The sequence below is a fragment of the Hyaena hyaena genome, unplaced genomic scaffold, assembly GCF_003009895.1.
Source record: "Hyaena hyaena isolate Hyena2069 unplaced genomic scaffold, ASM300989v1 scaffold_457, whole genome shotgun sequence".
Lineage (NCBI taxonomy): Eukaryota > Metazoa > Chordata > Mammalia > Carnivora > Hyaenidae > Hyaena > Hyaena hyaena.
Window position 1 is genome coordinate 807,159 of NW_024081088.1, and position 13,917 is coordinate 821,075.

The 13,917-nt window shown below is 33.2% G+C and overlaps 1 protein-coding gene across 7 annotated transcripts in view; it reads right to left on the reverse strand.

The window, feature by feature from the left end:
- POSTN (periostin) overlaps positions 1 to 13,917 on the reverse strand; it is a 35,415-nt gene that overhangs the window by 11,236 nt on the left and 10,262 nt on the right. For 4 of the 7 annotated variants that reach the window (XM_039253641.1, XM_039253637.1, XM_039253642.1 and 1 more), the window contains exons 5-16: positions 13,270 to 13,434; positions 12,230 to 12,376; positions 11,590 to 11,731; positions 10,239 to 10,451; positions 9,525 to 9,659; positions 8,002 to 8,150; positions 6,691 to 6,827; positions 5,665 to 5,795; positions 5,024 to 5,154; positions 4,815 to 4,917; positions 4,641 to 4,708; positions 3,911 to 3,956 (exon numbers count right to left, since the gene is read on the reverse strand). In XM_039253641.1, coding sequence (XP_039109572.1) covers positions 3,911 to 3,956; positions 4,641 to 4,708; positions 4,815 to 4,917; positions 5,024 to 5,154; positions 5,665 to 5,795; positions 6,691 to 6,827; positions 8,002 to 8,150; positions 9,525 to 9,659; positions 10,239 to 10,451; positions 11,590 to 11,731; positions 12,230 to 12,376; positions 13,270 to 13,434 — 1,567 coding nt within the window. Of the gene's footprint in view, positions 1 to 623; positions 705 to 3,910; positions 3,957 to 4,640; positions 4,709 to 4,814; positions 4,918 to 5,023; positions 5,155 to 5,664; positions 5,796 to 6,690; positions 6,828 to 8,001; positions 8,151 to 9,524; positions 9,660 to 10,238; positions 10,452 to 11,589; positions 11,732 to 12,229; positions 12,377 to 13,269; positions 13,435 to 13,917 lie in introns of all 7 variants that reach the window. The other 3 variants (XM_039253639.1, XM_039253638.1, XM_039253636.1) reach the window with 1 other exon arrangement.

Sequence of the window (13,917 nt, forward strand, 5' to 3'; positions counted from 1 at the left end):
CATTATATATGTGTATATAAGGATATGTGTATTCTCATATACAGTAAGTTCAGGACTGCAATTAAGAATACTAAGGCTTGACTTACTGCACCAGCTGCTTATTCCTTAATTTGTTTCTGGTGGTCTGATTTAAAAATATATCATATGTGGTTATAATTTTAAAAGCTTTCGTCAATGTACAGCCTCAGTACTCTCTTAGGTTGTTGAATGAAAAATGCCTGTATTTTTACATAACAAGGCATCCATGCGGGGAAATTGGAGATAAAGCTACAAAAAAAGTACTCTGAAGGTGTCTAATTATAGTATAAAAAAAAAGCTTAGGATTAATTTGTTTATTTGTTTGTTTACCTATGTATTTATCTGGGTACTAGTGCTAATGCAATGGCCAATTAGGTTCAAATGAAATCAAGTACAAGCAAATGTACTGAAAGTATTAGGAATGCACCATCTACTCTGCTAAATAATTTGCATTCCACATTCTGCAATTACATGAGCATGCCATTGATATAGAAATATTTAGCATGTTAGTTTCAAAAAGAATGTAGATACATTCATAGAAATCAGTCTATTATTTGGATTTTTTTTTTCACGATAGAAGGAACCATGTATAACATTGATTTTACCTTCAGTTTTGATAATAGGCTGAAGACTGCCTTCAATCACTTTAATTTTTGGTTCCACAACTTTGGTTATAATTTTAGTTGCTGAAAGTATAGAAAGTGGAACATAAATGATGTTTATAAAAAAGCAACCTGAATGAACTTGTCCTCTCTTTCTCTTTTTTTAAAATCTTTGCTGGGTACTGAGGTATAAGTTGTAGTAATATGTTCAGGCAGTCAGATACAGTAAATATTCATGGTACATTATCTATTATCTTCTCATGTCCAGATGGTGTACTCTGAAGTCCAGTGACTTGGGTTTGTTCCAGTGAAATATATACACACTAAGTGAGGAATTCTATCTAGAGATCTGTAATTTTGAACTGCACCACTAAAGCTCTTTACCTTCTTTAGTACTTCTTGAAAATACTGGCTGCATAGCAACAGAAGACAAATAAACATGATTAATTTCATGCAATTCATAATATATTAAATTGCATTGTTGTTTTTTTACAAGAAAAAATTGAAAGACAAAGACAAAATATTTTTCATGCATTTGATAACAGTGATATAGAAAGGAAAATATGAAAAATAGTTCAGAATCATTAAAAGTAAAAATAAGTCTCAACCAGTCATATATGAGCTCTATGCAACAAATATGATATGATCACTATTTAAATTATAGGCTAAAATATCTTCAATTTTCAGCCTTAATATCATCATCATTTTTTTTAGATTTAAAAGTGTGTATTTTAAATGTGTCATCTCCCCAACTCAGAAAATAATATGCAAAATATATTTAAAATACCAGCAAACTATTTGGTTGGCTTTTTTTTTTTTTTTTTTTGGTACAGATTAACTGGAAATGTGCTTCTGGAGCCATACAACCAGAGTTACTGGCTTTTTGTCTTTTCTAATTAGAAACCTTAAAAGTTAGCTCCATTAGGGGCCCCTGGGTGACTCAGTCAATTAAGTGTCAGACTTCTGCTCAGGTCATGGTCTCACAGCTTGGGGGTTCAAGCCATGCGCTGGGCTCTGTGCTGACAGCTAGCTCAGAGCCTGGAGTCTGCTTAGGATTCTGTGTCTCCTTCTCTCTCTGCCCCTCCTCACTCATGGTCTCTCAAAAATAAATAAACATTAATTTTTTTTAATGATAGCTCCATTAAATAGTGGGCCACACTAAAGCTAACTGTGCAATGCTAACAGATTGTGTTGACATATTAGAGATGAGATATTAGCACAATTTGGGTTTCTGCCACATTCTCACCTTTGGTTTCTGAAATATTTAGCTGTGTCAACTTTTTAAAATTCATATGAATTCTAGACCTTGATTGTGACTATGTTTAAGTCATGTAAAATTTATATCTTGAAATCTTAAATTATGAAGCTCTAAAATATATCAAATCTATGTATCTAATTGCTGACCCCACAAGTGACCTTGCCACAGAGAAATCTTTCCATGAAGGCCAAATCCACAGAGGTCTCTGCTGCTACTATCAAAATGGGTTAATTACTTATAGCATAAATTTTCACTTGGAACTTGAAGTAGGGGATGTTGGTATAGCTTGGTAACTTTGTCTCAATCTTGCTTGACTGAAGACTTAAATAGTTTTGACAGGTCCTGGGCTGGGAATCAAATACTAATTTTATTCTACTATACCTCAAATGTTATACGTTTGGCAACATATACTAAAGAGAACTTTATCCCCATACAATTGAAAACTATGATATTTTGGGGATGACAATAATATATAGCAAGGAAATTCAAGAAATTTTAAAGACAAGTCAATGAAGGAACATAAAAATGGAATCTTTGTTTTAATTACTCTCTACCTCTATTTGAGGAACACTTCTAAATAGCAGCAAACCAATCTAAGGAGGAGTTAAAGAAAAACATCTGGAATCAGAATGTAAATCTCTGAGCAGTTTCAAGAGCTTTGAGTGGGTGGACAAGGTTTATTAGACTTACATATTTGCATAAATTGTAAAGTATTTTCTGTGAGTGAAGATCCAATTTTAATAGAGGAAAATAAAGGGATTATACAATTTTGGCTAATTATTAAGCAAAATATTACATTGGCATATGTAGAAAGCAGTGGTCCTTTATAGATAAAGTAGGAAAAGTAAAGAAATGTGGTAGTTATACATCTTTAGTGAGAAAGATGACATAACATTTCTGATGAATAGAGCCCATAATGATTCGTTAATTTGTTATAAAATATATTCAAGATTGTATACTTCCATACTGGAATTTATACCATGTTGAATCATAGCTATTCCCACTAAATCTTTAAAACAGTGCTGAGCTGGCCTGATACTGGATTTGCATATGTCATTATTACATAACTGAAATCAGCAGACATTTTGTTTTGCTCCTTACATTTTTAAAATTCTCTTTCCATATCTAGTGTAAATCATAAGGAAAAATTTTAAATTAAATAACAGAATGCTCATAGTATAAAATGGAATTATTTTCTAGCCAGGATAATTGTGGGAATTGAAGTAACGCTTTAGCTACTGGTGTATTTGGAGTGTTTAATTGTAGAGTCAAAACAAAATGAAAAGAATTTCTGCTTTGAAAGCTACAACAAAAGAAAGAAAAAAGACAAAGGAAGAAAAAACCACATTGATAAAGGAACACGACAAGTTACATTTATTTGAAGGAAATGCCCTTTACCGTTGTTAAGTAGTAGAGGTTTAATTTTGATAATCTGGTAAAGTCAGGGATAAAAGAACCTTGGAATCTAGAAACTTCAGCTTTATTGCCTGGCAAAGTCCAATTTGGGGATTTGGATTTCTCCCCATCCACTTTTGGATGGGGAGAGTTTTTGAACTGCCAATTCATAAACATTAGGATTCTTTGGCACACCACCTCCCACCGTGCCATTAGAAAGCTGATGGCTTGAGGGTAGAATGAGCCACAAATCCTTCAGCAGTGTTATTTCTGGGTCCATACATCTGAATTTTCAGATAGCTCTGGAATGCCTTTTAGCTGTCTCTCCTCTTTATATGTTTGTATGTCATTTTTTCCATCTTAGCAATTATATTTTACTGCTATTCTCATATCTTATCATTCTTCTTTCTCAGATGAATGAGAAAGTGGTCCATAGGAGCCTAACAGCAATGGCCCTGGTGGAGAGGTCTCATCCAGACCTTAAACCTGTGTCAGGTGGGATGAAATTTGACATTGTTTGGAATTCTAAATACCAGATTATCAATAATTTCCATTCCCAAGTACAAAGTATATTATTGTGTTTTCTTTTTTTTACATCTTGCCACTTGTATGTGACAAATACTCATTATGTACTTACTGTAGACAGTCATGGGGATTTCTTTGAATGTGCTACCACGAACAAACTGAAAATAAATACTTGTATTTAGTAACATGAAATTACTAGTTTTTTTTAAATGAAATTACATTTCATTGCATTTAATAGAAATGAAGTCTTCATACGAATTATTTTTCAGTCTCCTGCTATGGGCCAGGTGGCAGAAAAATTATTGAAGGTGTTACTCAAGAGTCTTAAAATTATAGAATAGTTAATTCAAAGTAAATGTTTATTACATAAGATTTCATATGCTTTTTGATACTTTGATGTTATAAAGATAAAGGAGGAAAATACTTTTTTGGCTTTAACTACAGTGATTAGTGTAAAATTTTTTTTAAAGGCATACTTTATCTTTCCCTTATATTCTGTAGCAAAGGCATTTGGTGATAGAAAGATTATAGTTTTTATTTATCTGCATTTCTTTTCTTTCCAGTTGGACTGTAACTTTTTAAATAAAGGACATCTCTGATTCCACTTAATGTTTCCCATTAGACTTAATACAGTCCTTGAGCCCAAGTGGGTTTTAATAGATATTTGTTGAATAAACCATAAAGAAATTATCTCATTTATTCACAGGTAAGCCAGTGGTACATAATCAACAAAGAGCAGTCCAAGTCCAGTGTACATCTAAGCTACTAAGGTATACATTTCTAGTCTTTTAGGTAAAACTTGCAATATCTGTTGAGGAACAAATCCAGTAATGTTTCTGTACCTTAATTTGGATGTATTTGATCAGTTTATTAAGTATTTCCAGCAGCTGATCATTTCCAACAGGTGTGTCTATGAAGAGGAATATTAAATGAATATTGATGAGAGCATTTGAAATAAAAATATAAGCTTCTATTGAAAAAGATTTAGTCCATTAATGAGTTCAATAATTACCAACCTGCTGGGTAGAGGAGTTTATCTACAACGTGAATCACACCATTTGTTGTCATGATGTCAGATTCTTTTGATTTCACTTCATTCACCAGAAGTGTATCATTCACCTATCAAAGCAGGGGATAATATCAATGAGAAATTTAATGAAAAATGAACATCAAGAGAATTGAACAGTGGATGAATGCTATCATAAATCCATTCTAGAGAACTCACTCCTTTCAGATAGATTTTGCTTCCTTGTGTGGTCTTCAGAATGTTAGTAACACCAGGTTCGAATCCCTTTCCAATGAAAACGCCTGGCGTCAGGTGGTAAAGAATGATATTTTGAAGGGCATTTTTGTCTCCTGGAGGGAAAAATATATATTTATTTATAAGATGTTATTTTTTTGATACTTTGATACTAGAAAAACTAAGGATAAAAATATTTCTTTGTCTTTAGTTTTTCCACACTGTGGTTTCTCATCATATCATTGTCCCAAGCTTCTATCAACGAATCCAATGTCAAAACAGTCACTTCAGTCTGTTCAATCAAAATATTAGCCAACTTACTGGGAAGAAAAAAAATCAAATTAGTTTTGGAATTGTAATTGTTTCTTTCCTTGTCGCCTAATTGTGTGGACTTTAATAGAAATAGCATAAGTGAACATCTAGGTCAACAACATGACAGCAAGCAACTAATTAAGAACATTAAGAGTGACTCTCCACATATTCCACGTGGAATTAAAGGAAACTAAGGCTGGGCATGTATATCAAAAAGGGGATATTTTTAAGGCTGATTTCCAGGCAGGAATGCTTGAGGAAGAAATGAGATCCCAGATGCAAAAGACAAATATCTGGTATTCATTTTTACTCACGAATCAAAATGTCCTTTTCTTCATTTGTCATTCCCTTAAAGGCATCATTGGTTGGGACAAATAAGGTCCAGTCTCCAGGTTGTGTCAGGAGTTCTTTCAAGTCTGCGGCTTCAAGTAGGCTGAGGAAGATGCTAAGCAGGAAAGATATATGTTTATTCTGTTAGATTTAGATTTAGGTAGGCTCACCTACAATGCATGGAACAAAATAGAATCCACATATGGTGGAAAGCATGAGAAAGTGTTCATACCATGGTTCAAATGCAGTTTACCTGTTAAGAAAATTTTATCAGATGAAAATTATTTAAGTATACATATGGTTTTTACAATTTCCTAGACTTGTGGAGTGCCTGGGTGGCTCAGTCAGTTATATGTTCAACTTCAGCTCAGGTCGTGATCTCACAGTTCGTTGGTTTGAGCCCCATGTTGGGCTCTATGATGACAGCATGAAGCCTGGAGTCTGCTTCGAGTTCTGTGTCTCCCTCTCTCTCTGGCCCTCCCCTCCTCACTCTCTATCTCTCAAAAATGAATACACATTAAAAAAATTATTTTTAATTTCCTAAACTCGGTTTTTATCCTATAAAACTTGAAAGGTCACACTTTATAACATTGAAGCGTGTAGTTTTCATTTAAAAGTCTACAAAATAGTCTTTAATAGTATATACTATCATTTAAATTTTTTAAATATTTAAATTATTTTAATTATTAATAATTATTAATGATTTTAATATTTAAAAACTTAAATAGAAAAATTTTGCAGGGAGTAAGACAATCTATTAGATTGTTTCACTCACCAAATCATATTATGGTGAACTAGGAAGCAAAATAGTGTTATCATATTTTAGTTTTGAAAAACATTTGCATGGACTTCTTATTATAAAATCTATGTTCAGTATTATTGAATACCGAAAGCCTTTTGGAATACTATGAAACAAAACTATGTCAATAGTTCTTGCACTCTCTCTCTCTCTCGTGTATATGTGTGTGAGTATGTGTGTGCCTGCGTGGAAATGATACGAATAGGCTTACCTAAAGCGTTTATCTTGTTTTAGTTTTTCATGGAGAGATTTCTCTGCTGGTTTTATGATCTCTCGGAATATGTGAATGGCACCATTTCTTCCTTGTTTGCTTCCTCTTACCATGCATGAATTTTCAATGCAGACAGCCTAACAAAGAAAAGAAAAGACACAGCTGTACATTTCCTTAATTGAAATGTCCTAAGTGGAAGTAGTTGCATAGTTGAGTTTCTGGAATGACTCTTTTAAGAGGTTTCCTGACCTCTCTTGCTGGAGGAAATAACATCTCAGTTCTGTTTTTAAGGTTTGGCACAATCTGACCTCACACTTCTTATTCAGTTAGTTACTAGTTAGGCTATTCTATGTATCAGGTAGATAGTTTCAACAGGGAATGACAAAAATTTCATAGAATTCCATGTCTACATTTTTCATCATTCTTCTCCAGGTTCTAACCATTCTTCCATATCCCCTTTGAGAAACGTTCACCCTTTAACCCTTTAACTCTTTAGGACCCTCTTTAACCATAAAGTTACCTGACTTCAGTGCCTGTTGTGATCTTCACAAATATTTATTATATTTATCTGACTGTAAGTCCCTATCAATTTCTTTTGCAGTGTTTTTGAACACACACACACACATATATACATATATTTATATTTTTTGAACACACACATATATATATATATATATATATATATATATATATATATATATGCAGCCCATTTTCTGCAGCCTGTAAAATGGGTGTCTCGGAATTGTGGAGCCATAGTGAGGAGCTGCTGTGTGTCCTTTTAGGTAATACTTGACTTCCTGTGAAATCTTTGAGCTGTAGATGCATTTGTTACCTGTGCAGAAATTGAACAGCACCACTAGGTGAATTGTAATTTCATAAGCAATACTTTCTAGAAATTTTCTCTCAGAAAAAATATGTCAGAGCCATTTCATAGAGGTCAGAGATCTTTATGTGTCTATAAAAAATTGCCTTGTAAACTGCACAGGACTTCATAAGTCAAAAGCTTATTTTAGAATAGAAGGCTTTCAGTGATTTCTCAAATGAAATAATCAGTGCTTTAGCACATAAAGTTATTTATAATAAAACAAACTCAAATTATCTGAATTATTAATACATTGCACTTTTTGTGTCCTTTCCTCATGGTCTTTTCATACATTACTAGTTCCTTGATCTTCTTCTGAATATTTACTATTATTAAAACCACATTAATAGAATTCTGGAAACATTTATTATAACAACATTCTCAGACAAGGACATGCCATTTGACATTTAGGCCACTGTGGATATTTTATCTTTTCCTGATTCACTTACTGTACGATAGACGAAGACTCTGAGCTGTTTGCCTCCAATGGTCTCAAGTTTCTGTCCATTGTAAAGCTCATTAAGGCCAACTTTTACTTTCAATATGTGATTTTGCAGAATTAATTTAAGAAGCCGCTGATCCATGCTCAGAGTATCATCTATAATAAATTCATAAGGACAAAAGATTAATTAGAAAGCATTAAAATTCCTCCTGGTAAGAGAAAATCATGAAAATGGATAATCCCTAAAACAATGGATATCGTGGATTCTGCACTCAAAAAGTATATGAGTCAATGATATGCTCAAGGCTATAAATTCTAGGCACCAGTTAGAAACTCTGTGAGATATTCCATTAAATGAGTATAACATAATTTGAAGGAGTCCAAACAATGGATTCCATCTCTTTAAAAGCTACATAATGTTATGTGGTCATTGGCAAAAGTTAAACTCTAATATTGGCCAAGATTTTTTCTGAAAATTTGATATATTAATCAGATGAAAGACTATTGATGAATCATTTATAAATTTATCTTTACCTCTGAAGAGAAAATCAAAACACACACACTCTCTTAAAGGTGGGTTAATGTCAACACATATGGACATAGTTATTACGAAGAGGAATAATAGCATGTCTAGATATTTGAATTTTTATTAATAACTTTATGTGCCACAATTTAGCATTTTGAATGCTTATTTTTTAATTACTCAATAATGCTTATTTTTTAATTACTCAATTTTGGCTTATAATTTTTTTTTAAATGTTTTATTTATTTCTAGGGGAGAGAGAGAAAGGCAGCGTGAGGAGGGGAGGGTCAGAGAGAGAGGGAGTCACAGACTGAAACAGGCTCCAGGCTCTGAGCTGGCAGTCAGCACAGAGCCCGACGCGGGGCTCGAACCCACGAACCGCGAGATCATGACCTAAGCGAAAGTCGGACGCTTCACCGACTCAGCCACCCAGGCGCCCCGATTTTGGCTTATAATTTAAATACATGTTTATGAAATCACTTTTCTGGAAAAAGTGGCAGGTTGCATTAATCTAAACACCACCCTTGATTAGCAGCTTCTAGATAAAATACTTATAATAATAGTTTACATCATAATATGAAAGTGATAATAGTCTCTTGTTTTTACTTATTTATAATGTGACACCTTACATCAAATTTTGAAATGAAAAATAATTGTTTTTAAATATTACGTTGGTGTTAAATGAATCAGATTTATTTTTCTTATGATCTATTAATACATCCCTTATGTGTGCTGGAAACATGACTCGAGTCATAGAATAACTGAATACCCTTTATTACAAAATTTCACTCCCTGTAGGCTGTTATCTATTATAATGATATGTTTTGACATGAAGGACATTTTAATAGAGACAACATAGTGCTAATGATGTTTAGCCAGTAAAGTAATAATCAGCACCTTGTAAAATGTCTGTTATTCCTTAATACAGACAATCATGGTGAAGAAAAAAAGGTGTGTGAGGGTTGCTTGGGGGAAGGAGAGTAGGAATGACAGTATCCAGGACCTACCTGAAAATGCATTATTCACAGGTGCCAACAAAGTGTATTCTCCATCTGGCCGCAGAGCGGATGCCAAGCCTAGTTGGGCCACGAGGTCTGTGAAAGTGGTTTGCTGATTTCCAGCCAACTCGATAACTTGTTTAGCTGTAAAGTAAACCATCGCCATCCCAGCAATGTCATCATTGTTATCATCATTCTGAAATCAGTAAATCAAGTCTTGGCTGTTTTCTATAAGCTATTTACTGCAACGACAATGTGATAAGATAGCCTGCCCTTCCCTAGTAAGAGTTCCAGATTCCCTTTTTGGGGGTTGATAACCACAGAAATTTTTAAAAAGAAAATATCTTTCTGGCTTCTTATTTTTCATTGTCTTTAATTCTCTATCCCTCAACTTCCTCCTCTCTCTGCTATCATGAGTGCAGTAGCTCTTTCATTTATCCAAAGCTGACCATTTTGTTATATCTTTCCCTCTGTTTTCAAGAAAAACCATGGCACTTTGAGAACCTTTATAAAATATTGTGTTAGAAAGCCTGTAAAACCAAAGCTCCATGCGTGGAATGCCTGTGATTAACAAGCTACTTATTTTAGTACTCAGTTCACTACTTTGTATCTCTGCTTCACATACCATTCCTTATACTACACATTCATTTTTCATAGACTTACTCTTGAGGCATTATAATTGGTAATCAGTAGTAGGTAGAAGAAAATGAAACTGTTGCTCACCAGAATCAGGAATTAAGACCTGATCAATCAAATGGATAACACCATTATTTGTCACAATATCTTTCTTGTTCACCATTTTGATTCCATTTACTGTAATGCTGTCACCGTCACATCCTATCTCAATGGTGTTCCCTTCCATAGTCTCAAAGACTGCTCCTCCCATAATCGCCTCCGAACACTGGAGGGTGTTCAAAAGGTGGTACTTCATGAGAGCTGAAGAATAGATTAAAAACAGCAAGTTTTTACATCAAGGGACACTGCACTTAACCCTTAAAAGATGTGTTTCACCATAGAACTAAATATCTCTAAGAAATAAAATACATATAAGACCCAAGTATTGACTGAAGGTTTTTGAATTCTGTTTATGTTCTAGGAAAGCTTTTCGCATTAGTTATACAATAGAAATAGCTCGGCTTAGAAGGAAGTAAGAAGAGAAGATCAGTTGCACGAAATGAATTGTGTAGTGCTGGAAAATGTGTTAGAGCAAGTTTTCGGTATCATAAGAAAGCAATTTCTGATGTGAAAACAAGAAGAGTTGCTCCTTTTAAAAGGCCTGTACTTATTTGTGATACCTGTTCCTAAGTGTCCAAGCAACATCTTGCATTAGCCACTCATAACAAAATGGCTACATATAATTTGTAAAGAGATTAGTAGCGTAAGATTAGGATAAGACAAATCATTCCCTAAAGAAAACATCTGGAGAGTAGATAAAATGAAGATGATTTCTTGGAAGATATCTGAAGGAATCTTAATGTCTCAACTATACCATATCCATATCTGCATCATCCCATTTTAAATCCGTTAAAATATATATTGAGAGAAGCTGAGTAAGTTAAATGTACTACTCACAATGTAAAATCTTTTTGAAAATAGAAAGGGAGACTAGAAAGAAGCCAAATTCTGTGTATCAAATAAGTAATGGCCCAAGAGAACCATGCAGTTTTCTCAACTCAATAATATCTTTTAAATTTAAAATGATAAATTTAAAATGAAAAGCATTGCATAATACATATGTGATATTAAAATTTGATGATCTAATATTTCTTTTCAACAATGGCTAAAAACTTTTTGATGCCTGCCACTTATTTACTTGAAAGCAGTAAAAAAGGAATGTGAACTTTAGAATATTCTTCTTTTAAATTAATTAATAATTATTAAATTACTCTGCCTACTCTTTTAAGGGCTTTGTTTTCTTTTAAGATTTTTAGAGTCCACCTTAAGAACAAAAGTTTTTCTTTGCCTTTGCTTATAAAAGCTGATAATCTTGCCAAGACTTAATCTTTTTTTTTTTAATTTTCTTTTCTTCTTGAAATTCTGGGAGGCTTCTCATAGAGGAGGACATTTTTAGTACCTTCAGAAGCCACTTTGTCTCCCATGATCCTTTCTAGGACACCTCGTGGAAGTTTCTCAAAAGCCTCATTGGTGGGAGCAAAGAGTGTGAAGTGACCATCTCTTCCAAGGGCCTCCAGTATATCAGATGTGATAGCAGCTGCCTGAAACACAAATGTGCATTTTAGCGGCTTGCACACTGCAAAGCCAAAAGCAAATGACAACACACTTCACCTAGGCTGATGCAAGAGAGTTGATTCTATAGAAAACTATAAAAGTTTGTTCCTGTTAGACCTTTAAAACATTTTTTGGCACAACCAACTATGTCCTTTCCAGCTTGTTTTAAGAATGGGAATTCTGCCCATATTTGTGTGACTGTAGCAATATTCAGCAGTACATGTAACTGAGATGGACACACACTAAATACACCAAATACACAATGGGCACATAACTAACCATGCTTTATCTGTCATGTCCTCATAAATATGATTATGTCATAGGACATGATTTCTTCTGTGTAAAATAGAAGTCTTTTCATTTCAAGAAACATATTTGTTGCATTTATGCCAGAGTTTGTAAATAACATTTTATTGTTAGATTCTGAGAGAAAAAGGAAAAATTTCAATGATCCAAGGCAATCTGCTGTTATTTCTTGTACTTACTCTAAAAGATGAGAGTTCATCTTCTGCTTCAATGAAGTCTTGAATGGAAGTACCAATTTGTGTAAGGACACGATCAATGACATGTACAACACCATTTGTTGCAATCTGGTTCCCATGGATGATTCGAGCGCAGTTAACAGTGACAACCTATAATTATTTGGGAAAATCCAAGAGCAGAAATCAGAGCCATCCATTGACCACTGAGACTACAAGGCCATTATTTTTCATTTCTGTTAGTAAATGTAACTTGAAGGAGCCAACATTCTAAACGTAAATATTGAGGATGAAGACATATATTGCTCTGTCTAAAAAAGAAACTAAGAGGAAACAGGACCAGTTGAAAACCCAATTCAGCTACACTCAACAGATCTAGAAACTAAGACAAAATAGCATTTTTTCATTTGAGTTATTGCTGTTTTTCCTTCTCTTCCCTTTATAGAGATAGTCATAAACTATTTCAAATGCAGGTCAATGAATTACATTAAAAAAGTCCTTCAGTCCTAAAATAAGTTCTGAGAGGGAGAAATAATTACTGCACAATATCATCAGTTCTATTGCAGTGATTTCCTAATTATTGCCTCATTACTGACCCTCTTCATCCCTGGATATTTGTTGAAAGAACCGTTTGACCCTGTTGGAAGTTTCCCACAAAGACTCTTATCTAAACACAAAAGAACATAAGTCAGTGTAGAGGATGAATAAAGGAATACTCATTGTGTGATTATTCTTTGATAAATTCTTATTTACTATTTTTTATTTGGTCATCATTTTTAAAACACATCAACTACTAGAATTTCCTTTATTAAGAATATCTAAGTCTACTGTAAGTCAACTGTGAATTTAATTTCTTCCTCACAATCACTCTCTAATAGAAATTGGCTGCAGAATTAGATATTTACATGCTATAAATATGGGGAAAAGGCATAATATCATATTTACATTCACTAACATTGTACTATTTCTGTGAACATTATATAAAGGGTATAGAAAAATTAAGGACACTATTACTTAGAAATGTACTTTTTATTAATGAAACTTACCCCATTAGGATAATGGTTAATGAAGAGCCCCAAATTGTTATACATTGAAGGGATAATCATGCCATTTTTTAAGTCCTTGGTCAACATTCTGTTATTAACCATATGGCTATGTAAAGCATTCAATAATTCAACATTTACATTGCTCTCCAGACCTCTACGGATATCCTAGAAAAAATTGAAATGATAGAAGTTTATTTTATATAGGTTCATCATTAAAATACTTGTAATAACACTATTTCTTACTCTCTTGTTACTTCCTTATTGCATTTCCCGGGGGGGGGGGGTCAAACCAAATTAATATAATTAAAATTATATTATTTCAATTGATTAAAGAATTTTAAATTCAAGTACTGATTTAAGGCTCCTGAATCTGATAGAGTGCTTGGATATTCATAGTGACAATTTTTTTTAAGTAAAGACATTGATGAAGAGATAAACTTGATGTAAATTAAAGGCTTAGGGAAATATAAAATTATCATATACTTAAAATACTTTGAAAGGTAAACAAAACAAAACAGAAATGGCATTATATTTATATATAACATTTGAAGATTTTGATTATTTTGTAGCAAATTCAAGAATTCAATCATACTGTACCTTTTTATTTTCCTATACATATCCTATATACATATATATTAAATATATATA